Source organism: Xenia sp. Carnegie-2017, unplaced genomic scaffold, assembly GCF_021976095.1.
Source record: "Xenia sp. Carnegie-2017 unplaced genomic scaffold, XeniaSp_v1 HiC_scaffold_1, whole genome shotgun sequence".
NCBI lineage: Eukaryota > Metazoa > Cnidaria > Anthozoa > Malacalcyonacea > Xeniidae > Xenia > Xenia sp. Carnegie-2017.
In genome coordinates, this window is record NW_025813402.1 from 5,193,659 (window position 1) to 5,221,383 (window position 27,725).

A 27,725-nucleotide genomic window follows, 5' to 3' on the forward strand; every position below is an offset into this window, starting at 1 on the left:
TCTTGATTGATTTGAAAATTCTCTTTGATTGGTTTAATTGATTGAGCTCAGATGGGTTTGCTCGAGCTGATGCAGACTCAGCTATATATAGACCAATCAAGACAGGTGTTTCATTTTTTTGATTTTATAATATGAGAAAGGCTTGCGCTTTTGGTGTTCACTGAAGCATGCCCCCACGCACCCCCAAAAAAGTTCATGTCTAGCTACGCTTGGATTTAAGCATTTTTACGCGTGTGCTGTGAAAGAGGAGAAAGGCTGCAAACAATGCAGTGACGTCTTGGATGGGACGTTATGTCGACCAGCGATTTTAATACAACAAAAACAATGGACATAGGCCGAACAAAATTAATAACGTGTGTTGAAAACCGACATGATTAAAAATTGAAAAGTACTGGAAAAATCAATGAAATTACTCTACTGCCATTGCCAAACGCATTTGCGCTTTTAGTGCGAATTCCAAGTACTCTTGAAGAGTTACTATTGATAAGACAGACGTTAAACTTGTGGATATGCCGAAGGGAATAGAGAAAGTGAAAAATACATAGTTCATATTTGGTGCAAAAGGCGTAAGAACAAGAGACAGGATGTAATGTACACACATATTAGCTTTCTACGCTTCGACTTGTAATAAATGAAAAAGACTGCTGACCAGGGGACTGCTGATTGAGGGAAGCATAAGATAAGTTTCATTTTCCAAATACTTCGAAATCAAAAGAATGTTTTCAAGCTTTAGTGAAGCCACGTTTATCTCAACTGTTTTCAAAGCAAGCGTGATTTTGAGACATTGAATTATAAAATATCCGAGTTGTATTACACTGAATTTTTGGATTATTGGATATGACAATAATGATCTAGATCGCGTCGTCTCGAATAAATTTGACTTTGATTTTGCGCATGTAAATCTCGAGGGATTTCTTCACGCGACTTTAATATCGCGTTTTTTTCACGAAAATTAGAATTAATAGGGAATTATCGAATGGCTGAAATGGGCTGAAATTACAGCAATGTTCCCCATGACATAGAATTATTGAATGGAATAATGGAATAAGACTCTCGAATTGCTGGGAAAAGGTAGTCAGAACGTTGTAAAGGAAGTTAAATTGTGGAAACTATTGTTATTCAGTTATTTCTTACTTTCCAACTATAATTTGTACATAATTGTTGACGAAGTACGAACACGTCAAATATACTATCGAATTACACTTTCGTTTAATATCTGTATTGTAAAGTTTCACTTTTCCTTATTTGATTTTTAATAATTTTTTAAAGTTTTTTCCCCTTTTTAATTTGATTCCCGACAGAAAATCACAAACTGCGATCATCTATCTTCATGGTGAAGTCAAGAGTCACGTTTGACAAACACGTTCGAGTGATTTGATGACAAGGTTTAGATGAACGTTACGCAAAAGCATTTGAAATTTTCTGGGTTGGTTTTAATGATTTTGTTCTAAAACCTGTAAAGGTAAGGTAATTTTGTGATTTTGCCAAGTAATAAAGGTTTGTTAACTTCAGGAATTTTGTCTGAGCATTGTCATCTATCAAATTTCTGTAAATTGTTCATCCTGCTAACATGTTTGCTTGATAAGAAAGAGATATTGTTTGTAACACATTTGCATGCAAAGCTTCAAGATTATTCAAAATGAGGTCCTGATTTTGTTTTAGCATTATTAGTTATTAAAAGCCAGATATGATGCAGATTTGATTGATTTGATACAAACTGTCAACAAAACTGTTTGTTTCATTTGATCAGAGTCAATAAAAAGTAATATTTGCATGACAATGCAGACTTGTAAGTAGCAACTAGCAAGCCAGACTTTAGGATTTAAAGTCAATAGAAATGTGTGGTGCCATCAAATATATATGTGGTGACAAATATCCATGGTGACATGTAAAATATGTGTGTGGTGTCATGTGAAATATGTGTGTTAACATGTGAAATATGTGTGTGGTGTCATGTGAATTATGTGTGGTAACATGTGAAATATGTGTGGTGTCATGTGAAATATGTGTGCGGTATCATGTGAATTATGTGTGGTAACATGTGAAATATGTGTGCAGTGACATGTGAAATATGTGTGCGGTGTCATGTGAATATGTGTGCGGTGTCATGTGAAGTATGTGTGGTAACATGTGAGAAATATTTGTCATGTGGAAATGTGTGTGGTGTTATTTCAAATGTGTGTGGTGTTATTTCAAATGTGTGTGGTGTTATTTCAAATGTGTGTGGTGTTATTTCAAATGTGTGTGGTGTTATTTCAAATGTGTGTGGTGTTATTTCAAATGTGTGGTGTTATTTTAAATGTGTGTGGTGTTATTTCAAATGTGTGGTGTTATTTCAAATGTGTGTGGTGTTATTTCAAATGTGTTTGGTGTTATTTCAAATGTGTGTGGTGTTATTTCAAATGTGTGTGGTGTTATTTCAAATGTGTGTAGTGTTATTTCAAATGTGTGTGGTGTTATTTCAAATGTGTGTAGTGTTATTTCAAATGTGTGTGGTGTTATTTCAAATGTGTGTGGTGTTATTTCAAATGTGTGTAGTGTTATTTCAAATGTGTGTGGTGTTATTTCAAATGTGTGTGGTGTTATTTCAAATGTGTGTGGTGTTATTTCAAATGTGTTTGGTGTTATTTCAAATGTGTGTGGTGTTATTTCAAATGTGTGTGGTGTTATTTCAAACATTTGTAGTTACTATACTAATAAATGAAATATGTGAGTGGTAAAATATCTTCTATTAACTATTCTTTTGATGGTTTAGCAAATACATAAGTGATGCAGAATTCAAATAACTTCATCGATGTGTTGTAAGATAGCTTGGGAACTCAAAATAACAACACTAAAATTCAATGAAGGACAACTTAATCAAAAGACAATATACTTCCATGAAGGAAAAGAAAATATCATCCAAGACTTCCAAATCAAAATGAAAAAAAATCAAAGCAAAACATATAACAACGATTCGTACTCTAAGGCTAGCTCATTTAATGATAGTTTCAAAGGTTATAATACAAAAAATAAAAAAACATTAAAGGAGAATTTTTCGAATCATCCCATCACAAGAAACTTGCCCTCGTCATCTTTTCATGATAGTAATCACTTGGGGATATCTATGGATACAGGACATTTTTCCAATATTTGTAAGCCAAGACAAATGGGTAGAACAGTTGAGTCATCAAGTGGGGACATGCATGGATGTGGTGACATTTTGATTAATGAAAGTCCAAACAAACGTGGTTTTACGCAGGCCACGTTTTCGTCTGGCATTAAAGACAATAAAGCAAAATCAGTGGAACAAGTGTATTCACATCAACGCCATGATAATTCTCATAAACTTCAGGAGTTGGGTGCTCGTTGTCATGAAAGTAATGCCACGACTGGACATGATACAGCGTACCCAAACATTGATGAAGAAAAATTATTTAAAGGCTCTGGAAGTAGTGAACATTGTGATAGAAACAATGATCGCTTGAAGATGAAAGAAAAAAGTACAAATTTGGAGGAAGATGGAGATAAATTATTTGCCGACGAAGTATGCCTAGATGAACCACTTCACAAGAGAAAGTCTCGTTTATCTACCTCAAGTTTTATAAGCAATATTGAAAATAACTATTGGGGAGAGAATAAGAAAGATCAGAACTTGCACTTACGAAAAGAAGAAAAACTTTCGCGGGGCAGTGGAGGAATGAATAAAGAAACAATGGAGGATTATCTGTGTGAAGATACATGTGCGACAGAAAAAAAATTTAATACTAATGAACCTTCGGTAAAAAATAATGACAAAAATGCTGAAGTTAAGGAAGACAAAGCTTCATCATACATTCCGAAGAATACGAACAAAAATGATGATGGTGTGAATGATGCTAAATTACCCAGACGCGTTGCGGGCAGCAGGCGAAATAAACCGAAGAAATCCCGAGCTTCAAAAGAATCAAAACGAATACCACGTCCTACACAGTCACACGAACATTGCGTGTCACGTGACGTAAATGCATCGATGGCAAGATTTGAGGAGAAGTTCTTGGTTTTTCTTGGCCTCGTGAAAAGCGGTATGTGAAGGATAAATGTTGTGACGAAACAAGGGTGCGGGGGTTTGGGTAAGGGGCTAGCAGGAAAATTACTCAAATGGTAATAATTTTGAACAGAGGGCAAAGGATAATGCATTTAAATAATCTCAAGTCAAAATAAGTAAAAATTGACTCAATATACACTATTAAAAATATGTAGTGTTAAATATATAGTATTTCGCGATACCTACTTTCTCTTCAAGTTCCTGATACCTTCATGTTTTTCTTTTCTATAGGTGTTCTCTCTGCGCTGTCAAATTTTCCTCACTACTTCAGCGTGGCATGGTCTATGATGTCTTATATTCTACGATTAATCATCGTACTTTTTCTCATGTTGATGTTGCGGTAGGTAATCAGTGGACATTATGTATATATCATAGCCAGGGGCTCTGGAGGTAGCGGGTGTCCGGACACCCGAGGTTTTCGGACAGCGGGTGTCCTTTGTAAGTAGTACACCCGCCAAATTTGCAAATTTTTCAAAGTATTAATGGTGTTTTCCAGCTGGTTTTTTGGTAAACTAGATCTCCATAATAAATTTCATTGCCAAGCTTACAAAGATATGCTTTATGCATTAGACATTGATGCATTTTGCAAGGCATTTGTTTGCAATGAATAGCGACAGAAACATTTTGTGATCATTTATAGAATGTAAAAAAGAGCTGTGTGAGTTAATCCACGATATTCCTATTCCCTGGTACCATTTAAGATGGATTTCGCGTATAGTATGAAAAAACAAGGTTATTTTGATTAATACATATTGGTGAAAAATTGTTGTTAAAATCGGAAAAAATGTTGTTCTTCAGAGAGAACATATAATTAAAAAGTTTGGACACTCTCAGTTTTCAAAATCTTCCGGAGCCCCTGATCATAGCTATACATAGAACAGTTTATCTGATCTCAGTTGCATTAATCTATATTTGGTAGTAGTGTCACAAACATCTATTAAGACAAATATCTTTGAAAATTCTTCTTTACAATCATCTTTTGATGCCCGTATGACTATATCCCATTTTAACATGCAAAATTATCTGTTAGAATATTTTTTCAGCCTATGTTTGTCCAGTAGCTATTTAAGTGTAATGTCGTTTGCTTTGCCGCTCTAACTTTCTGGTTCTGTTTGCAAAATATATCCGCCTTGTTGGATGATATCACATCTAGAACTTCTCATTTTATACCGCCAGCATGTGGACGATTGTGAAGAGCTGTGCTGGAAAGACATTTTCCTTGTTGCGATGTATGATTTTCAAGAAACAACCAAACATTCCAAATACTTCTACTGACCAGCAGGCAAAACGTCGAAACTTTCATGAAAGCACCCATTCGACTCCTCAAGGAGGTTATTAATGAAATTTTGATATTTCTGCTCGGGAAAATATTACTATTGTATAATCTTGTGAATTTTTTTGTGTAAGTATTGAAGTGTGCTAAAAGTTCTAGAGAGCAGTATTACTGTGGTTTTTTCGAAGTTTGTTTTGTTCTCCAACTTGTATATTTTATTTACATAAAATCGTTTTGACTTCAGCTGATGAATTAGTTTCCAAACTCCTCTCTTCGCGTGATCTCAATGCATATCAGTAAGATTATAAAATTACTTATTTTTGCGCAACATGCTAATTTCAAAGTTTAACTAAATTTTTTCATTGATATATAGAGTCCTTGGCGTGTCGTCCATGTCTACCGACGAAGAAATAAAGCGAAAGTATAGAGACATGGCGAAGATGGTCCATCCAGATAAAGTATATATCTTACATATGGTTATGGTGATGCATATAGTTAGGCAGTAAGGAATTGCTTTATAGCTAGGCTGTAAGGAATTGCTTTATAGCTAGGCAGTAAGGAATTGCTTTATAGCTAGGCAGTAAGGAATTGCTTTATAGCTAGGCAGTAAGGAATTGCTTTATAGCTAGGCAGTAAGGAATTGCTTTATAGCTAGGCAGTAAGGAATTGCTTTATAGCTAGGCAGTAAGGAATTGCTTTATAGCTAGGCAGTAAGGAATTGCTTTATAGCTAGGCAGTAAGGAATTGCTTTATAGCTAGGCCTAGTGGCTTCCGTCCATTTCCTTTGGGTTAAATATGTTGCGAATTAAGTTAAATATGTCTGAAGCTATCATGATTTTGTTGCCACTTTTTTGAATCAGAACTTGTTCTTGTAGTTAACATTTGGAATTTTTAAAGATGACAATTTAATTGAACTTACAGAATACTCATGAAGACTCTGGTGAAGCATTTCAGATATTGCAAACCGCCTTTGAGGCCATTTGTGATGAGGTGAATGAAAATGTTTTATTGATATGCTATTTTTTGTTCATCTCAAGAGGAGCTTAGAGCACTTAAATATTCGATCGTGTTCTTTTTCGTGAGAATGTTGACATCATCTACCACTTAATTTATTATTGCAGGAAAAACGAAAGGCTTATGAATGTGCAAATCAAAGAGAAAAAGTTGAGGTAACGAAACATTTGCTTAAAAACATTTTTTTTAATATTTTCTACCTTTCTCTATTTTACATACCATGATTCAATGATGTTTTATTTTGGAGTGTGCTTCATTTCTTAAAGTTGTCGACTGGTAAAGGATATTTTATTATCTTAGTTATGATGAATGCCATATTTTTAACCGTTAGAATTAGAATATATTTTTTGTATGAATATTTGAATTTTTTGTTACAAATCTTGTCTATGACAAACTATGTTTTAGGAAGAAATGGAGAAATTCTTTCATCATTTTATGGATAAGGTTCGTGTAGTAAAACGTATCCACGGTGATCGTTCCTTAAGCTCCTCCCCGTATTAACTTAATGTCAAAATAATTATTTATTAAGAAATAGAAGATGTTTATTGTGTTTACAAAGGCTTATGCAAACGGAGGAGAGCTTTGAGAGAACTCGAGAGCTGATCATTGCACCTGCTCCAGAGTTCTCCCAAAAGTCTCGGAGGTTTGCATAAGACAGTGTAAGCACGAAAAACATCTTTTATTTCTTTTATAAAAAAGCAATAATGAGAAACAGATAAACTCAAAATAAACGTTTTAGTTTTTCGTCTAACACGTATTCATGATTGATTTACAAAATCTCTTTGATTTACCTAATTGGTTGAGCTCAGATCGGTTTTCATTAATGCAAACTCAGCTGTAGACCAATCAGCGCATGCGTTGTATTGTTTTTATTTTATAACATTAGGTGAAGAACAATGTGATGTGTAGTGCTTGTCATGGTTTTCACCCACGAGTAGCCACAAATCGCTCTGTATTTGCTGCGCGATACTGCGCAAAATGCAATGAAAGACATCCAGCTAAAGAGGTCAGTTGAGTTATCCTGTTTATAAAACAATTTTACTCGCCTGTAATAATATCATCGTGGTTTATAATTGCTGACAATTTTTCTGAATCTTTTTTTACTACACCTTTCTGTCTAGGGTGACGTTTGGGTTGAAACTAGTTATTTTGGATTTAAGTACTTCTGCTATGTATGTAAAGATGGTGTGGTGTACGAAGTCACGGAATGGGGCGCTTGTCATGTACAAACTATTCAATAATATTAAGTACTATCTTTTCATGTGGAAGCGTAATCAAGTCATATCATGTTTTGTTTATTTTTAGGGATTACTCAAACTTCCCCCAAATGCTCACCGTGTATATGTGTCAGTCACATCAGAACAACGTCCACCTTGGTAAGGGTGTTTAGTGTTTAGGGTTATGCAATGCTTCAATCACCAATGTAATGTAATTACCAATGTAATCTCGTAATTTCCCAATATAAGGGGTTGTGATGTTTAATGTAATGTCCTAATTACTAATGCATTGTTGCGATAGCAATGTAATATCTTAATTACCAAAGTGATGTCTTGAGAGGATCTTAGGATCTTGGTATAGATAGGTTGAGTTACAATGGATTAATGTTTTAGTATACTGTTGAAATAATTGATATAGCCTAAGCTGCTATTGTTTTAGGGAGAACATTTTTGACGACAAACGCACGACTTGCAACAGTCAAAATAAAGCTCGCAACAATGAGAAGAAACGAAGAACAGGAAAAGGAAAATCTAGCAAAAATAAAAAGCGAGTTTAGAATCCTTTAGCCGTTTAGTCCGTTGAGTTATTATTATCGTGGAATAATTTCAGGCATGCGCATAATTAGTATGACGTAAGCAATTTCGCATTGCGTTTAAGGTTGGGTATGTTGATGCATAATTTTCACACAACTTTTTCGTGTGTATAGAATTATGAAAGTTCGGATAAGACTTTGGTTTTTAATTGGATGGTGACTTACGTAACAGTCAATGAATTTCATTTAGGTTTTACTAGGAGTCATTCATCATAAATACTTTTTGTAAAAGTTTCCTTATGTTTGGAGGTAACTAAAGCATGTAACAGCTATGATGGATGTTTCGTACATAGTAAAATAGTATATTGTACCAGAGATAACTACATAAAAACTATTGTGCTTAAAGATTTTTTCTTAGCTTCTTACAAGGACATAAAGGATGAAATAATTATGATGGATTCATAATAAAGAAACGTTGTGTTAGAGATAACTTTATTTTAGGGAATAGGGTATGGGTATATGTAATAGTTGTAATGAATTTATCAATTACAAGTTGAAAAGTTTTTCAGTGAACAAGATACGTAGGTATTGTTCTGTTTTTCCTGTCACGGGAGGTTGATTTTCAAATATTATTATCTGGCCTGCTTGGTAAAGGACGTATGCATGGATCTCTGGTGTTCTTGCAGCTTTAACCACCTGTGTTGGTGTATGTACGCGAATTGTGGTTCTGAGAAAGAACTTCTCATAAGCACCCGTCAAAATTTATGAAACTATGAAACTAGTTTTACGGAAAGATATTTTTTCTTTCAATGATAAAGTTAGAAATAGGAGAGCAGGTATAGCGGAGGGTAACGCGTTTATTGTAATTATCAATGACTGTTTTTGTAGAAACTTTCAATGTGTTAATATGTAGCTTTTTTCATCGCTTTTTCGAATGAAACTATGAAAAATGGTGATAGTTTAGAAATAGAGATATCCGTTGCTGCTTTTCTCACTTATTACATACTGCAACTCAAAAACTTCAGCCACTTGTAAAATTGTTGGTTCTCTCGAAGGCGCGTCGCATGTTCGCCTCGTTCCCCTGCACTTTCTCTTACTCTGCTCTAATATAGTGGTTCTAATTATGGGTTTAATGTGTGGCAAAAACAACGGAAAACGAGAGAAAACCTGGAGATGAGGCGAAGCCCGTGCATTCATTCCCATATTCTCACCCCATATCCGTGTGATCAATACAATGCCGGATGCCCTTGGACATGGGAGTTTTCTTATTATAACATGTTGAAAATTATTGTAAGATTTGGCTCTTTTCTGGCTTTTTAACAAATTATTGCTGTATAATTTTTGCTTAATTATTTTGATTTAATTGGCCTTTTGAACGGTCATTTGGCTTTGGGCATGCGCAAAAGCCTACCAAGCACTAACTCTGGTTACCACAACACAACTTTACCTTGCTTGTTGCTGTGGTGGTCAAATGGTATATCCAGGTAGATTCATTACTACACATATTAATGATTTTACAATACAATGAAAGTATCACCTATTTTGTCTGTTGATATGAATGGACGTTCTTTACCTGGAAGTCCTTGGGCATTCGCCAATGATATGAGAAAAATGATCAACAAGAAAGAATTCAGGTTTAGTTTTACTTTAGTGATCGACGTGTTCTATAAGTTCCAGCATTTTGCTTTTATATTTTACAGCAATTTGCAGATCATAATTTTCAAAAAATGCTGGGATAAAACACGTAAATTATTTCGTCGGTACTGTAGATGACTTGTCTTGTTTACGTTTAGCTGGCAGCCAGATTTTGGTCGAATGCTTTGTGAACAACGCTAGCAACAATCTTAAACATCTCTTGGGATTAATCTGGCTGCGAGTAAAATGTAGCGAAACAATTAAGTCATCTACAGTACTGACGATAATTTAGGTATTTTATCCTGGAGTTTTTTGAAAGTTATAACTCAAAGCTAAATATATTTGTGCAGTAACTTGTAACAAGTCAGTGTTTCTTGATATTTAATTGTTTGTTGCATTGATAGTTTTTCAAGTGTTTGAGCAATATTCATACCATTATACCATCATTTATGTACTACAATATGTGTCGCATTTTCTAAAAATAAGGTTTAATTTGATTTTTTTAGCTTTGTAGCTTTGAGTGAGTTTGTCTACTTTTCCCTCATACAATAAAATTTGCTTTTTACTTGCCTTGGGGTTTGTTTATTGTGTGTAGGTTTGTTTTTTGTGTGTATTGTGATAGGTGTTAGATGGTACTTGCTGGTTTTATCATAGCATTGTATCATTAGTTGGTACCTGTTGGTTACCATTACTAGTATGTATCATATCTTTTGATAGTAACTGCTGGTTTTACTATTACTAGTATTGTATCTTGAGATAGTAACTAAGGTTTTGCCATTAATAGTATTGTATCATTAATTGGTTACTGGTATCTACTTTTTCTACTTTCACTGGTATGGTATCTTAGATGGTAGTTACAGGTTTTGAAATAATGTACGTAATAGTTGAAACACCTGTTCATTTTAGCAATGTAAAATTTATTGTTGGGCCATCAAGAACACAGATATTTGGAAACAGCTGTATTCTTTCTGCTCGGTAAATAAACATTTTGCCTAACAATTGCATGTTAATTCTACAAATATCATTAATTGTTTCATGGCCATGTAAACATCACTTTCATACCATCTGTAATTGGATCAATTTGAAACAAATGATTATTACTTATTGCTGTATATTATTCAGGTCACAGGTTTTTAAGGCCATGTTTGAAAATGAAGATGGTCTTCACTCAGCTTGTTTGGAAAATTCAATCATTTTGGCAGACACTTCACCTACTACATTTCTTTGTTTGTTGGAATTCCTGTACACCAACTGTTGTACACTGAATGAGGAGAATGTTAGTTATTGTGCTAAATGTTTGTTTTACATGGCCACTTTCACTTTTATTGATCTTATCTTTAGGTTATTGATGTTCTTTCTTGTGCCTTTGAATACTCGTTAGATGAATTGCAAAAAGTATGTGCAAACAGACAACGTCATAACCAGCCTCTTGTTTTAGTCATGCGCACATAGATTTCAAAACATTGCCTCTATTCTTCATTTTATTGGAAATATTTTGTATTTTAACAGTTAGTGAACAAAAGAAACTTGCATAGCAAGACTTAAGAAGTAGGCTTGCTGTGCCACTGTATTCTAATTTTAATTATTTGTTCTGTCTGTATGTCTAATAGTTCTGTTTTTTCCTAGAAGAAAACAATGTGTACTTTTTACATTCAAATAATTGATCGTTTTATAGATATGCGGTGAATTCATTGCTAATACATTGAATGTATCAACTGCTTGTGCTGCAATGCAGGTACGTTACTACACTTTCGTTATTAACTTACTGCCCATAACAAATAACGAAAATTTTTTTTTATAGACGTTCTATAGAAATGACTTCTTATATGAAATATATTCTTTTATGAAGAGAAACAAATTTGTTTGCATTGAGACACACGACTTTCTTCCTATAGAGAGTCGCCTTTCCTGTTTACGTTTCGAGAGGAAAATTCTTTATTCTTACTAATGTCTTGGAACTGTGTTTGTTAGGTGTCTGTTATGTATAGTTTATCCAATCTGAAGGAAACAGTGCTCGATTTCATCGAAAAGAACACACAAGAAGTATTTCGAACTGAAAGTTTTCACGAACTATCTGAAGAAGCTTTTGGTGTGTTATTATCTAGTGATAAACTGAATATTGATGAAATTGATCTTATATCCTTATTCAGAGAGTGGGCTACTGTCAACTCGGTGAGTAATTTTTTCCATAAGCTCCATATTCTCCATTATATTGCATGTACGCCGTATAGCCTTGTAAATCTTAATTTTGCTCAGAATGCACTACATTTCACTGTAACTCTAGAGTATGTTGCCTGAAGACCAAATAACGCTATTCGTTTTTTCAAAGTTATGAAGAAAATGTTTATATTTTCTATTGCTCATAAAGCTTACGTTTTCATTTATTTCTTTTAAGTTCATTGCAAACCTCCAAGGCTTCGCGATCCAGGACGTCCAGGCTTCGTGCTTCCGATCCCCTGAATTACTTACTGTGCGCATGCGCAGTTGTTTTAGCTGGGTTTTGACCTGTTCTCTGCCTTTTATGTCGTTGAATTTTCCTTAACTTATGAAAAAGTTAATACAGCTTCAAATTTTTTGTCAAAATAACGTAGAACTTAGAGCTGAATTCCATCTACAAAATAAGATTTCGGTTGACATGTTTTATGCTTTTATTTTTATGTAGTCTTGCTACTTTTTGTTAAAAAAGGTTTATTCTTGATGTTGTATCTCAACATTTACAAAAGCTATAGTGGATTCATGTTAAAGAAGTCAAATTTCCTCCATTTCTTAAGTTCGAAATCTTGAAATACTTAATAGATTGGTCTTAACAGACCAGCCCAAGAAGTTTCCAAAAACATCGTGGGTAAACTACGTTTACTGCTCCTGACGCCAGAGGAACTGTCTGTTGTAGAATCTGAGAACGAGAAAGATGTCCTCATTCCAGTAAGTATTTTGAGTGTTTTTGAACACGAGCTTTACCCTTGGTCTTGCCTCATACATTTAGCTTTTATTGAACATTGTGAACCAAAAGAATACGAATTTCTCCAAGTAGAGCTACGAGTGACATTTTCAAAAAAAATTCGTTTGACACACTATGAAACCTATCAAAAAATATCTGGCGAGTATTTTATTCAAATCAAAGCAACGATAATATAAAACTTAATTTATTATACAATTTTAGCCATCTTTTACTTGTAGTACTGGTGTACGATTTGTTTAGCAAGACACCGCTGTACCTTTCATATAGACTAAAGGCTCTCAACTCTCAAACAAAGTTAATTATAATAATAAATAACGAAGATCATATCAATGACAATAATATTGATATCAATAACAAAATAAGTATGGAAACTTAACACTTCTATTTAAATTTAGATGAAAATGATCTCTGATGCCTGGAAATATCACGCGCTTAAGTCGTGTTCAGCAAGCCATTACAACGACGTACAAGCGCGGTCTGGTACAAAAGCTAGATAATGAAATGCAATCATTTGGTCCGTATGTGAAATTACTTTATCATATAAGCCATATGTTGTAAATACTTTGCATATAAATAATTAATCATTTTAGTGTCGTCAGGCTCTTCATAAATGTATTAATGGTTTGAAAAGCGCGTCGTCGTAAATATATCTTACGTTTTTTGGCAGCCTGGCTAAACATTGGAAATTTCTTATCAAAAGTAAGAATAAAAATAACGACTCTTCTATCCTATTGACTATTGTTGTTTTACCTATAAAAATGATTTACTGAAGTCTATTATTTTCTATTCAAAGGCGAATTTAAATTTTTTCTTTACTGTAAACAAATGTCCTCGTTACAAAAGCTTATGATTCTCTTCACATTATTTCACATTGATTTTTTCGTCAATAATTTAATCCACTTTGTTTGACAGTTGCTATCATTGGTCGAAACCTTTTCTAATTACAGCACATTTGTGGTGTCTAATTACCTTTGATGGCTGTTCTACTGCAGTAAAAGATGGTGAATATTTAACTCGTGAAGATTTTATGAACAATGCACTTCATAAAGGCTTTTCAATTAGTCAACCATGGCAATGGCTGCTCCAACCTGGCGTCGGCAACTGCCTTTCGCTCCCGATGTTGACACAAGCATAACTTCAAATGTTATAATCCAGCGCTGTATAAAAATGGACGAAAGACAAAATGTAGTTACCGGTGTTGGTAAGAAACGCTTAACACCCGAGGTTGTTGCTATGCTTTTAACTCTTGACTGCGACATTGATAAATCAATAAAGGAAAAGCGACTAAGTATTACTTCTAGTAAGAATAACAACAGTACTTATGTGTGTAAGACACCGACTAAAGTTGATTGTAACGTTGGTATTGTGAACATAGTCAAGATATCAGGTCAACCTTTAGGATTTTCACTGCGTGAATATAATGTCAATAAAGGAGAACGGCCTGGTGGAATATTCGTATCACGTCTTACTCCTGGAGGTGTTGTCGAACAGAATTCTTTGCTCAGCATTGGAGATGAGATTTTGGAGATTAATAGCGTTCCTGTGAACGATTATAAACTAAGTGATGTTGTTGCCATGATTCAAATTCCAAAGAAATTGTCATTAAGAGTAAGATTCGGACATGAAGGATTATCTAATGATAAGGACATTGGAGAAACCAACTCAAACTTTACCTGTGTGAAAAAAATAAATAAATCCGACAATTATAACAACCAGGAGTTGAACACTCAGGCTTCATTACCTGGCGAGTCTGGGTTTTCGCAATTTCGACGTAGCTCTTCGGGCAGAATGTTACCAGATCTGCCTGCGGGGCTGCAACACTCTGAACATCTTGAAATAGATAATGAAAGAGTGACTCGTATTGATACAAATAAATTTTTCAATTCAAAAGTTTCGCATCGAACACAGTTGAACCAGAAGAATGATTCAAAGACTTCTAAATACCAGCAACTCAATCCTAATGGTATTTATCCTTTTAATGGTTCGATCAATCCGAAAAATTTCCCCGTAAGAGCAACAAATCAAAGAAGATCTACAGGTGATATTACGTTAGTAGACACCGTAGGAAAATCTTTACAAAATGATGTACAAGATGGGGTTAATATATCTAGACGTTTGGATCCTAGCGATGTTAAGTTTGACATTGTCTCGTCGAACAATCCAAAAGTTAATTCAACATCAAAAACATCCCACTCAATCAATGAAATCAAGATTGAAGCAAAGCAAAACTGGTTTAAGGAATCGGAGTCGTTCGGATCAAGCTCGTCGCTGTCGAGCTCAGAATCACCTATAGTAAGATCATCCAATCATAAGACCAGTATAGGTGCTCTGTCGCGTTCAGAAATGCTGACAGTATCATCCCGGCTCTCTGATAACAGTCCAGTTAGTTCTTCAACTGAAAATGAAGATCACAACTGCAATGTTATACTTCGAAAAGAAAAAGTTGAACACGAGAAGCATTCCTTCTTTCATCCATCGTCTTCTGACGATATAAGAGAATCCAACAATAATAGTTGGTTTTCAAAGATCAGTAATCAAAAAAGAAAGCAAGTTCGAAAATTTTCGGAGGGAAGTCGAGCACTTTCAAAAGCCCTTACGGGTGACCCGTATCGTGTTCATGAACCCAAAGATATCTCCTCCGATGATGCAGAACACGGATACAGATTATACCCTGGTATCCCTCAAGAATCCCAACCGCGTGCTGTTTCAGGAATGTTAACTTTAGCTATTATCAAGGGAGCGCAACTTGGTGATTTTAGTGGAAAAGAAAAACGAAAGAAAACTAAAGTATTTTGTAGCATCGAGTCTGATGGAGTTAAGCAAGCATCTACACTTGCAAAGAAAGGTGGTAACGACTTCGAGTGGAACGAAAGTTTTGAAATCGAACTGCAACGATCACGGGAACTCTGTGTTAACGTTTACACACGTTTCAAAAAGAATGACACAAAGATTGCCGAAGGAACGTTGAGCCTTGCTTCGTTACATAACGAAGGAAATGAACATTGCCTTGCTGTATGTCTAGAACCTTTTGGCTTGCTTTGCATCAAGTTATCATTTACTGATATGAAATTTATGCTCCAACGAACACCATCGCAAAAGAAAGAAGGTGTATTTGGGTTTCCTCTTGAAACTGTATTGCGTCGAGAGGGTTCAAAAATACCTAATTTGATTCGGAAGTGTGTTGAAGAAATTAATGCGAGAGGACTCGAAACTACTGGTATCTATCGAATATGTGGAAATGCCGCTAAAAAGAAGGCATTGCGGGCACAATTTGATAATGATAGTTCTAATGTGAATCTAAATTCCACTGAGAATCCAGTTGATGTTAACATAATTACAGGACTACTCAAAGATTATCTTCGTGAGCTACCTCAACCTCTTCTTTCGCAAGATATTCGTGAATTACTAATTTCTCAAGACGTAGACACATTATCCGAAACAGTGCTCTCCCAAATAGTTGACAAATTTTCTCGATTGGGCAAAGCGACAATAATGTACTTGTTTGATCATTTTTCCACTGTGCTTATGAACAGTGAAGTAAATAAGATGGATAGCCATAACCTAGCTGTATGTATAGGACCTGTGCTCCTATGTCCTTCATTGAGTCTAAGTACTGTAAGCACTGTCAATGATACGAAAAAAGACATTAATGCTATAAGACTGCTGCTAGAAGTTTGGCCGAAGCCTGAACAAGTCTCAGCTTGCTAAAAACAGGTAGTTTGAATGCTTGGGGTTATGTCGTTTTTTCACCTTTTTAAATCCTTAGATGTTTGAATTAGCATCATAATGTGTCATATAAAGTAAAAAATGATTGTAGCTTTTGTGAGAAGTTCATTTTAATGATTTTTCGTTCGTATCTTTTGACGTTACGTTCATTTTAGCAATATTTTACAACTTAATTTGAAAAGATATTCCTCCCCATAACTTTTTGTCAAGATAAATTTCTTGCTAAAAGTTCTTATACTTTAGTGTAAGTTAAAATAACAAAGCTAAATACTTTTGGTACCATATAAATGTCAAGAATGCATCACTGGATTAGCGGTTTAATACTGGAACGCTTGTGGGTTAGGTATGATATTCAGACTGCTTTCCAATAGCTACTCTGTCTTTTTGTCAACCCTAGTTTAATGTGGCTTCTAGCAGGTAGTCAGTGGCAGGCTGGCAGCTAATGTACGTATGTCCTGGGCCGGTTGCAATGACCGAAGGACAATACACATTAAAACGATCAAGAAAGCGTAATTTTTTTTATCCGTAGAATGAAAAAGAATTTTATCTAGTATGATAAGAGGAAAGTTAATCTTGTTACGAATTAAAGTACGTCCGAGGCTCCGAGACTTGGCTAATTTTACTTTCTAGGTACAGGTATTTAAGTTTTCTACTGAGAAAATTGCACACTGGATAATATTCTTCCTTAGGATAGCGGTTTTCGAGCTATTTTAGGGTATACTTCATCCATTCATTCCCCTTTCCTTGTGTGCTTGCTGTGATAATTAAGTGGCTTATGAGCTTTACGCAATTGTTAATTGAGAACTTATTAGAACTCTCGCCAAACGAGTTTTGTTTTTTAGGCACAATTGCTTTTTTCTCTTAGTGGATTTGTTTTCATTAAACAGAGTGAGTCAAAAGTAGGGTTTTGGGCAAAATTCTCTATGATTGCCTACGTTAAATGTTAATTTTACATTTGTTGACAAATTTCGTCTGAACCATTATTGGCTGTTATAGCAACAGCATTTTACAGCGTTTTGATTGGTTGAACCAAATGGCCTGTAAGGAACCGTGTTCGATATGCGATATTCGGTTTCAAATGGTTTGTGTAATATTATATTTGTATTGTGAAAAATGAAAGAGGTTGGATGGACAAAACAATATATATAATTTAATGCAATTTTTTATTATGTCTGAAGAAAGTTTACTGGGTATTCACGATTGTGAAATAATAAAAGGTTTGTAGTAAATATTTGTTTAGTGGTTGTAAAATAAATTTGTCTGTTGTTTAGCATTGAGATTGTGAAGAAGCTTGCGTCTGAACTCACACTTTGACGTTTCGTTTTTTAGATCGCTTATATTTCAGTACTGTTCGAGGAAGGCCAAGGAGTACGCAAAATGTGCACTACTTCAGCGTCGACGACGAATTGGTATATGAGAAGTATGTTTGTTCTTTTTTTGTCATTATAAAGTTTGCCAGACATTGTTGACTTGGTAATGGTTTTTGTGGTTTTGCCAGTCTCGTAAGTTGGGACCACTTCCCTTAAAGCCAGTTACTATTGATGATATTTTATGCTCAAGAATTTGGTTTTATCCTAGTTTTTATGCCGACTTTGGTCCTCTTAACTTGGCGATGCTATATCGTTATTGTTGCAAGCTGAACAAGAAGTTGAAAGTATGTGGAATGAAGCTGAATATCAACAGCTTTTAACTTAAGATAAGATTCAGATGGAGCCTGTCCATTTGTGTAGAAAGTATATTTACTTGATATGTTTGAGCTTTTAAATAATATCAGCATTGATTGTAGAATTTGTGTTCTGCTCGATTGAAATGCTGGTGCATCATGGAGTAGTAAAAAAAATGCTTCTTGTTGATGATTGAAGTGCCTGAATGAATTTAATGAATTATGTTATGTTTGTGAGGATCATACATTAGATTGTATGTTTTATTATTTGATTTTCTGGACTGCTCACTTGCTATCATAAATGGTTTGCTGCATATGTTTCTCACCTGCAATAATGCATAGTGTTGTCTTGTAGCCACCAACATTCTGTTGATTATGCTAAAACTATTAGTTTACTCATCCCAATTCTCTGTGGTATTTTATCTTATTTCTCAAATATTCGAGATCTTGAACCCCATATACCTTTCCATTAAAACTTTTTGACATGTCATTTGATTTTAGTCCTTTTCGCTTGCTCGCAAAAAGATCGTTCACTATACAAGCTTTGATAGTAGAAAAAGAGCAAATGCAGCATTTTTGATTGGTGCTTATCAGGTAAGATTGGTTAACAATGGTATCTCCCATCTTTGTAAGAACTCAAGATCTTACAAATTCAATATGTACTCTTTAAGTGTTACATAAATTTCTTTACATTAGTGCTTTACAACCAACAGTAATATTATTTTATCATTTGCTATTGGTTTGGTCAGATAGGTCAAATAGTAAATTGGTAGTAGTAGTGAAGTCATTAAAATGTGACTTTAATTGTGAAAAGTAATGACTTGTATCAATTCCATTATTAAGATAATTTACTTGATGAAAAAACCTGATGAAGCCTATGAACCGTTAAGTAGCGGTAGCTCTCCACCTTACCTTCCTTTCAGGTGCACAAAAATTCATACTTGTTGTTTTTATATGACGATGATTTTTTCTGTATTGTGTTAATTGTGTATGCTCATGATGATTATTGTTTATTTTCTCTTCATTTCAGGGATGCATCTTTTGGTGCTTGCTCGTTTAATCTTACTATCTTAGATTGCCTAAATGGCCTATATAAAGTATGTACCTGCGTTGTTGCTTTTTGGTTGGCTTTCATGATTTTATCTGATGAAATACTTTTTTATGTACAGGCCATGCAAAATCAGTTTTTTGATTTTGAAACCTTTGATGTTGAAGAATATGAGCATTATGAGGTTTGTTGAGCTTATTAATGGTGCTTTGCTTAGTGCTGTGTAATGACAAATATGAGAAAAAGACTTAACAAGTCATATATTTATTACATTCAATCATTCTAGAGAGTTGAAAATGGTGACTTTAATTGGATTGTTCCAGGTAGGATTACACAGTAGCAATGAATTGACAAATAATACTTTGGTTGACGCATCTTCTAAATGCTCAAAATCAAAACTATTTTAAAGAAAATATCAGCTGCAATTGTGTGAGGTGTGACATCTGTTTGAAATTTGTGTCGTATTATTTGTTTGCAGGAAAGTTTTTGGCATTTAGTGGTCCTCATAACAAGAGCAGGCTGCTCAATGGTATGTTTTTCATTTTTGTGTGAAGTGTCTTCAAGATTGTTTTTATTTCCTGTAAGATTTATTTGTGATTGATTTGCAAATTCTCTTTGATTGATTTAGATGACTAATCTCAGATCTGTGCGCACAAGCTAATGCAAACTCAGCAATAGACCAATCAGCGCACGCGTTTTATTGTTTGTTCTTTTTCAAACGAAAATGAAGGTTAATTCAAGTGTGAAAAGAACAGATAATTTAACACATGATTGTTATCATGCCTTACTCCGAATTACGTTGCTAGCGTGAAGTTCATACGCTAATAATCTGATAAATTCATAGAAGTCAATTTTCTATTCACAAACAATTAAAATTTCATAACATTTTGTTGTCCTTACGTATAAACTCATTAAACTAAAATACATGGAACGCTACCTCAAGCAAATAATTAAAGCCATATCTTACACCAGACACGCGAGATTTTACCTCAGACACGCGTGTTTAGTGTTTCTAGATTCTCTCGCGGAGTAATAATTGACTACACACGCTTGTCTGGCGTAAAGTCTCGCGTGTCTGGGGTAAAATCACGGCTTTAAAAAATTATTAGGGTTTTGTATTACAGGTAGCGTTCCATGTATTTCAGTTCAATGCATGTACTAGGTACAGTTAGTCATTATCGAGCAATTGGTCAAGTGAACATGAGATTTCACAGAGGATTTCTGCTATTTGTGATTGTAGCAAGCTATTAACTCCAAAATTTCTCATGTGACCGCGTGAACCAGTTACTCTAAAATCAGTGCAAATTCATCCAGTTTCATCTTACCATGGCTATGAGCTCGAAGAATTCGTAGAGCGGATTGTACATGCTCAGATATAATAATTTGTGACCAACGAACTATTTACTATTAGGCAAACACATTCATCAATAATGAGCTTTCACTATTATATTCATTTGCAAGACAGCCACTTTTAGAAGTAAAACATTTCACATTGTCGTCTTTTTTTAGGTTATCCTCTTCACTCTCCTGAGTCATACATACCATATTTCCGCAAACACGGTATTACGACCATTGTTCGTCTCAATAAAAAGATGTATGAAGCCAAGAGATTTACTGATGCTGGTTTTGACCATTACGATTTGTTCTTCAATGATGGAAGTGTGCCAACTGATTCAATTATTCGGTACTTTTCATGTCTTATTGGCAATTTTTCTCTTCACACGTGTCTACCATAATGAGCTAAAATTCACTCATTAAGACTGTTTAGCAAAAAGCTTTCTGTTTTTATTATCATAATGTGCTTATAAGTCTTAAAATTTCTGATGATATTCAGACAGAACATAATAATTTTATTGATTTTAGACGATTTCTTACTGTGGCTGAATCAACTTGCGGAGGAATTGCTGTACATTGCAAAGGTACATTTTCCGTGTTTATTTTTTGAGTTTTAAATGTTTAGACTTCACAAATTTAATGTTTTGTTTTCTTTTAGCTGGTCTTGGTCGAACAGGAAGTTTAATAGGCTGTTATCTTATGAAGCATTATCGTTTTACAGCTCCTGAAGCAATTGCCTGGATAAGGTATTTTAAAGAAACTTTAAAGTATGTAGATTTTAGATGCTTGGAAGTTTGTGTGAATGCATATTCTCTTCAAATTTATTAAAAGTGCGATTTTCCAAAACATTTGATCGTGAAACTTTTTCAAGTCAGCGAATGTTATAGTACTGTTTATAGTATTGGAGATTTGTTGTAAAATTAATCTTTTTCTTTGAAAGTTCGACGAATTCTCGTTTTTTGAAGACTCGAAGTTTTGAGTGCTAGCCATATTTTTAAAAAATGTCGTTGGAAGTACAGTAAAATGCAGTATCAATTCAAACACTCTGTTGATAACGTATTTAAGACTGTGGTGCTTATTGTGAAACCATAGTTAAATTTTGCTTAATAGCACGATGAATTTCCGTAGACTTCTCCTTGTGTGGGGCGTCTGCTTCAACGAAAACTTTAAACGTACTGAGATGACGTTTAAAACAACGATAATTTGTCGGAAAACGTAGCATTTATAAGGAGAAGGTTTTTAATACGTAAGGTTTTCATACAACTAACCATGGTATGAAATATGTTATACAAAATATTTATGTTTATTTACATGTTTGATTAAGTCTTTGTTTTGTAATTTTTGTAAAAGTATGAATTATAATATTTAGAATATGTCGCCCTGGTTCTGTCATTGGTCCACAACAAAACTTTCTAGAGGAGTAAGTTGTTCTTCATGTTTCTTGTTTCGCTTTTCTAAAGTACAAACTGTCAATGATAATGCCATCAAGCAATTTGCTCCCCTATATTTATCGACATAAGTTATTTTTCCATGACTTAGGAAGCAAGCATAAATAATTTTTTCATGACTTATGGTCGGACATAAATTTTTTTTCTATGACTTAGGAAGCAGACGCGTCTTTGGATACAAGGAGATGTTTTTAAAACGAGGACAAAAGATCAAAATGGAAACTGTAAGTTTGCATGACAATCTTTTTACAAATAACTTTTGGTGTTGTCTTTGGTGTTAGCAAAAAAAATTACAAAAAACGAAAGATATTTGATACATTTTCACCATGCTTCGGGATTTTTATGTTTGAAGACGTTATTGTTGTAAATATTCCTTTTTTTAGTGCTTAGTGCAGTTGGCACAATTACAACAGGCGTAAACTCACTGAAAATCGAAAGTTCTGTTATAAATACTTCGCCTAATACATTTAAGGTATTAATAAAATTATTCATACGACTCTCCTGCTTATTTCACGATCATTGCAATACACTGGCTAAAGAATTTTTACATCTCATTCCGATGATTTAATTGGCTCCTATAACTCCCTCTTTTAGCCCCAGCCCCACTTATCACTACCATTCTTCCTCTCAATATTTGTATAAAAGATGTTTGTGTGCAATGGTCATGTGCAAAGTCTCCTTTACTTGTACTAATGAAGCAACTGTGACATACGTTATCTTTTTAATATTCAAATTCTGTTTCGAAAACTTTTTATTTAAAAGTATTTATTACAGGATGTATCAGACTCTTTATCTAATTCCTCTACCAGCAAGACAAAGTATTTAAAATCGTCAAGTCGTGTGACTGGTAACACATTCAATAAACATCGTCATGATGATGAAGATAGACTTACACAGGGAGATGAATTACGTAAACTTAAAACCAGTTGGTCTTTAAGACATCCCCGTTGTGCTACGACTGGAGCCATAAGGTCAGTTTAACATTCTTCGATAAATAAAGTATCATTCTTGCAATTGTAGGCAAAATAATTTATATCAGCTTATCAATAGGCTAAATTTTATTCTTTGTAAATTAAACCAATGGCATTTTTGTATAGAAGTATTTTAAGTTTATTGTTAGCAGATGTAGCGAATTTACAGTAATTTACCGAATTTTACTTAGCCCTAAATCTGCTACCGGATGAAGTTACTGATGTTAGTGTTGCGCATGTCTTGTACAAACTAAATGACGATTCAATTTAAATGTTTATTTCAATTCACGTGTGTATGCCAGGGTGGAAGATTTACGTCACGTGCATAGCAGAACAGCATCGAGTCGTGGTCAGCGGTAAGTTGACTCTGACGTATATTGTACTGAATCATAATATTCCTTTCTGTAATGAGCACTTATACATATGGTGAAGCTTTTTACAAATCATGCGTCTGGGGGTGTGTTGTACGTATTCACATTGATTACTGCGGTGAAAAATGAAAGAGACGTTATTTGTTTACGATTGTATTTACAAATTGACAAATATTGTGTGTCTATTTGTTGCTTCTTACTAATATTAAAAGCTTAGCCAAATTATGTATGTTTTAGTCGTTCATGATCTCAATATGGTCCCATATTTCATTTCGTAAGAGTTGCACACATTTTATTTGGGTGTATGACATAACGATTAGTAATATGTGATGGCAATGATGTGTTTCGTGCACGATTATCGACTTTGTTCTAGGCTGTATTATGTGATCTTACACAGATTCATCAAGATATGAACTCAATGATAAATGATTTAATTTGTTTTCTTAGATTAACAAGCTCTTCATCATTGCAATCGGTTATTTCGCCTCTAAAAACATCAAAGGTTTCGGCTATACCCCGCCGTACAACGAGAAGTGCAACGCGGGCACTGAAAAGGTTAATTTCCGTATACTTCATATAACTTGAGTTATAGAAATACACGATACATGATCGCAACAAGTATTAATGTATCTTGGCTTTTACATTTAGTCGTGGTGGAAGCTCAGGGCCAACGGCACTGTCTTTAAAGCAAGGCAATCGTGATGTTACAAGAGAAAAGAGAAAAACTAGTCTGACAACATATGACAAAAAGTAGCAAGATAATTTTTTCAACTATGAGATACTAATTATTCCAAGAATGAGTGTTAGTTGTGGTTTGGCATCTTGATGAATGAATTCTTGATGAAATAAGAAAGGAAATTTGCAATTTGCACATGAAGGGCCAAGGAAATTCATGTATTGTCCAGTTTAATGCGGAAACGTTTCTGGTCGTTGATCGAATGATGAAAACATTACCAAATGATTTTACAGAATAAGAAGCAAATTGTTGAAAGCGTATTTCAAGAAACTTTCATCTCTTCATTTGGATTCATGTGGAAGGAAAAGTGAAAAGGTTCATGTGGCCTTTCGTCAATGACTGGAGTTAAGAAAAACCAGATATTGACACAAAGATGCAGATGTACATTTAGATTACTGTTTTTAAGAAATGTAAATGATATAGAAGATAATATTTTATCAAGAAAACTAAATTCATTTTTAGATAATATGTACAGTTTTTACAAGGTCATAACGAGAGGAATGAGCCAATATAGCAACTCTAGAGATGTCTTATCAAGTCATGCTATTTCTATAAAAACCTTTATGATTATACCATAGTCTTGTTTAGGATTATAGGATAACATTTTTGTTGAAATTCTTTATTTGCCCATTGCTGAGTGGAAACAAAAAGTTAAATCACACTTTATTGTTCTCATGTACGATACTTTCAAACTGTAAACAAATCAGCGAAGAGTGTGTATTGTTAGTCATTTAGCAGTCTTTTCATTGACGTTTGCTTATTTTTGCTGTTTTTCACTTATTCTGAGCGCGTGAGAAACGGATGAGCGGACGAAAGCAACAATACTTATTGCATCAAAAAACTGCTCATCTTTGAAATCAGCTTATTGATCCCTAATGTGCATCAGCCGCATTTCGCGTATGTCTTACTGTTTTTAATTGCTTTTACAAGTCTTTGGGATCAATTACTGCTTGATCTTGCAAATTCTAAAGGTCAACTGATTTCAAAGACAAGCATTTTTTGATATGCCCAGTAGGTGGATTGCCAGCATTCCAATGTAAGTCAAAGGACAAAAATGTATTTTCCATATTGGTTGAGATATGAATTATAAACAAGTAAAATCTTCGGCCAAATTCAACCAACATTACGGCCGTGATGTAAACACTGGATGTAACATGTAAATTACCTGTTGTCCACAGATCACAGTCTTAATGATAGCAGGATTCCACTGGAAAGAATGGAAATACGAGAGAATGTATCTAATGGATCTATAATGTATCAAATGGATCTATAATGTATCAAATGGATCTATAATGTATCAAATGGATCTATAATGTATCTAATGGATCTATAATGTATCAGTGGATCTATTCCTTTCACACATTCGAGAGTGTGTGATTATATATGGATATAATCACACATTCCAAATTAGATAATTAGGGAATGCCCCCAATCTTCTCTTTCAATCATCATTAAAAATTAACAAAATTTAGCCATTGCTTATATAATATATTAATCCTAACACGGTTTTTAATATGCACATGAAAAACATGTGACTTGGACGAGATTTGAACTCGCACCTTCGGGTACTAGTCCGCCGCTCTACCTGTTGAGCTACCAAGCCCACAGGGATTGGAGACGAGTCAAATCTCTTAAACTGCGTATACTGCGTACAGTAAACTGCTATAGTGGCGAGAATCTCTCGTCCATACGCAGTTTAAAAGAGATTTGACTCGTCTCCAATCCCTGTGGGCTTGTAAGCTCAACAGGTAGAGCGGCGGACTAGTACCCGAAGGTTCGAGTTCAAATCTCGTCCAAGTCACATGTTTTTCATGTACATATTAAAAACCGTGTTAGGATTAATATATTATATATTCTCTGATGATGGCTTTGGAATAAAGTCGAAAAACGGTGCCATCCAGTAAACTGCTATAGTGGCGAGAATCTGTCGTTCATACGCAGTTTAAAATAGATTTGACTCGTCTCCAATCCCTGTGGGCTTTGTAGCTCAACAGGTAGAGCGGCGGACTAGTACCCGAAGAGGCGAGTTCAAATCTCGTCCAAGTCACTTGTTTTTCATGTGCATAAATGTGCATATTAAAAACCGTGTTAGGATTAGCCATTGCTTGTTGCTTGCATTTCCATGTACATTGTGCCTAAACGTCATAAACATAGGACAAAATTTTTAGCGCAAATTTAAAATCGGCCTTTCATCACCGAGGACAAGTTTTATTGTTTCTTTGACATCATCATTGTGTGGTAAGAATGAATTTTAAGTCAAATAAGAAAATTGTTATTCTGTTCATGTGCCTTAGTCTCATTTCAACTTTGAGAACTGCAACAGCGGTAAGTGTTTAGTTTAATCCACGTTTAGATATTCCTATATTTAACTTGTTAATGGTTGAAGTTCCTTTTTATAGGCAACAGCCAATAGCGCTTGTAAAATAGTTTTTAAAGTAGGTGCAAATGGTGCTGTGATTGTAAATGCGGTGGGTTTTACAAGCAGTGGAATTGCTGCTGGATCCATTGCATCGAAAATGATGTCTTGGACGGCCATTTTCTATGGCGGTGGAGTTCCAGCTGATAGTTTAGTTGCCAGACTTCAATCCATCGGTGCCAAAGGGTTCGGTTGGTGGACCAGAATTTTAGATCCAATTGGTGGCAAACTATGTGACATTGCATTCGAAGAACAATAACAGAGTTAATCACATTGCTAATCATTCAAACATCACGTTGTCATTAGGAAAAACCAAGAACATGTTAATCATTAATTTACAGTGCCTATATTTTGTTAGCTATATTTTAAAATCTATGATGAACTTTAAAAATATACCGACATGACGTTTGCATGGTACTTTTTACTGCAAAAAAATTGAAAATAAAAAATGTTTTGCTTGGGAAACTAACATACGTTGTATGGAAACAGCATTTTATAATATTGCTTAGTCGTCAATTTAAATATAGCTTAGGCCCGTTTCAAACGACGTGCTTCTCATGTGCAAAATACTCTAAATTAGGTTCGGCACATGAAATACACGCCGTTTGAAATGGGCCTTAGATTGCAATTATAATACGTCCATTTAGCCAATCATAACAGCCTAAACTGTGTTTAACAATAGAAGGTTCTCAGAAGTGCTTTGGATTACCAAGAATTCAATAGTGGCCAGCTGGAATTCCTGCGCTTTGACTCTTCAAGCTGAACATGAAGCATTCAAGAAGCAAAATATTTTTCAGCTTCATTTTTCTTTTTTTTCTCTTTAATCAACTAACTGTTGTTTCGACGGTAAGTCGTATGATTTTACAAATACAACGCACATGTTTTGCAAAATGTTTCTCCAACATTCCATTGTTCGATTGTTCGAATAGCTACATCATATTATGGTCAATTTTATGACATGTTCACAGTTCTAATGTTTCTATATGACTTAAATTTTAGTTATTTTGTGCATCTGCATTTATGAATCCATAATCGATTTGCGTGGAGGCTCGATATATTTATGTTATTTTCATTTTACTCTCAGACAAGCCATGTATTGAGTCCACAATTGAATTCACATTGCAAAATTTGTCTGTCTTAAATTAAAATCAGTTTTTAATTGTTAGCATAAATAATCCTCGTTTTTTATATAGAAAAAGTCTAAAGGACAAGGAAATCAGTAAGTTGATTTGTGAATGTTTATTGATTTCATGCTGCGAGATGAAAGGAAGTGAACTTCAAAGGAGATGTATACTGATATTCAACAATGAGCTA

At 34.4% G+C, this 27,725-nt stretch overlaps 4 protein-coding genes and 1 long non-coding RNA gene across 8 annotated transcripts; 4 read left to right on the forward strand and 1 right to left on the reverse strand.

Annotated features, from left to right (window-relative positions):
* Positions 1–953: 953 nt before the first annotated feature.
* On the forward strand, positions 954–8,676 carry LOC124456198. Of its 2 annotated transcripts, none has more exons than XM_047006719.1 (14): positions 954–1,071; positions 1,302–1,462; positions 2,756–4,043; positions 4,298–4,406; positions 5,243–5,397; positions 5,584–5,635; positions 5,713–5,797; positions 6,261–6,329; positions 6,461–6,508; positions 6,759–6,797; positions 7,240–7,359; positions 7,475–7,576; positions 7,659–7,729; positions 8,010–8,676. In XM_047006719.1, exons 3-14 carry the CDS (start codon positions 2,795–2,797, stop codon positions 8,125–8,127), a joined length of 2,217 nt encoding a protein of 738 aa, XP_046862675.1. In that variant the 5' UTR covers positions 954–1,071; positions 1,302–1,462; positions 2,756–2,794; the 3' UTR covers positions 8,128–8,676. The 2 variants fall into 2 exon arrangements, with proteins under 2 accessions (XP_046862675.1, XP_046862735.1); XM_047006779.1 differs by having other exon boundaries at positions 7,475–7,525.
* On the reverse strand, positions 6,883–25,776 carry LOC124456707. Its single transcript, XR_006952429.1, has 3 exons — positions 25,764–25,776; positions 17,016–17,023; positions 6,883–6,965 (listed from the first exon to the last, which is right to left on the reverse strand). It is a non-coding gene; the product is annotated as an uncharacterized LOC124456707 (long non-coding RNA).
* On the forward strand, positions 9,524–13,423 carry LOC124456539 (BTB/POZ domain-containing protein 19-like). 2 transcript variants are annotated; one of them, XM_047006988.1, is made up of 8 exons: positions 9,524–9,737; positions 10,645–10,713; positions 10,861–11,014; positions 11,080–11,133; positions 11,414–11,473; positions 11,710–11,910; positions 12,535–12,660; positions 13,093–13,423. In XM_047006988.1, exons 1-8 carry the CDS (start codon positions 9,628–9,630, stop codon positions 13,192–13,194), a joined length of 876 nt encoding a protein of 291 aa, XP_046862944.1. In that variant the 5' UTR covers positions 9,524–9,627; the 3' UTR covers positions 13,195–13,423. The 2 variants fall into 2 exon arrangements, with proteins under 2 accessions (XP_046862944.1, XP_046862988.1); XM_047007032.1 differs by lacking the exons at positions 12,535–12,660; positions 13,093–13,423 and adding an exon at positions 12,134–12,389.
* LOC124456091 (rho GTPase-activating protein syd-1-like) lies at positions 13,332–16,553 on the forward strand. Its single transcript, XM_047006652.1, has 2 exons — positions 13,332–13,396; positions 13,645–16,553. Exon 2 carries the CDS (start codon positions 13,766–13,768, stop codon positions 16,403–16,405), a length of 2,640 nt encoding a protein of 879 aa, XP_046862608.1. The 5' UTR covers positions 13,332–13,396; positions 13,645–13,765; the 3' UTR covers positions 16,406–16,553.
* On the forward strand, positions 17,504–24,725 carry LOC124456372 (dual specificity protein phosphatase CDC14A-like). Of its 2 annotated transcripts, none has more exons than XM_047006862.1 (19): positions 17,504–17,640; positions 17,753–17,843; positions 18,002–18,077; positions 18,588–18,680; positions 18,930–19,009; positions 19,117–19,183; positions 19,256–19,318; positions 19,421–19,457; positions 19,613–19,663; positions 20,644–20,818; positions 20,998–21,053; positions 21,128–21,215; positions 21,839–21,889; positions 22,074–22,141; positions 22,301–22,389; positions 22,692–22,888; positions 23,191–23,244; positions 23,707–23,814; positions 23,908–24,725. In XM_047006862.1, exons 1-19 carry the CDS (start codon positions 17,577–17,579, stop codon positions 24,011–24,013), a joined length of 1,614 nt encoding a protein of 537 aa, XP_046862818.1. In that variant the 5' UTR covers positions 17,504–17,576; the 3' UTR covers positions 24,014–24,725. The 2 variants fall into 2 exon arrangements, with proteins under 2 accessions (XP_046862818.1, XP_046862872.1); XM_047006916.1 differs by having other exon boundaries at positions 17,519–17,640; positions 22,746–22,888.
* Positions 25,777–27,725: the final 1,949 nt, after the last annotated feature.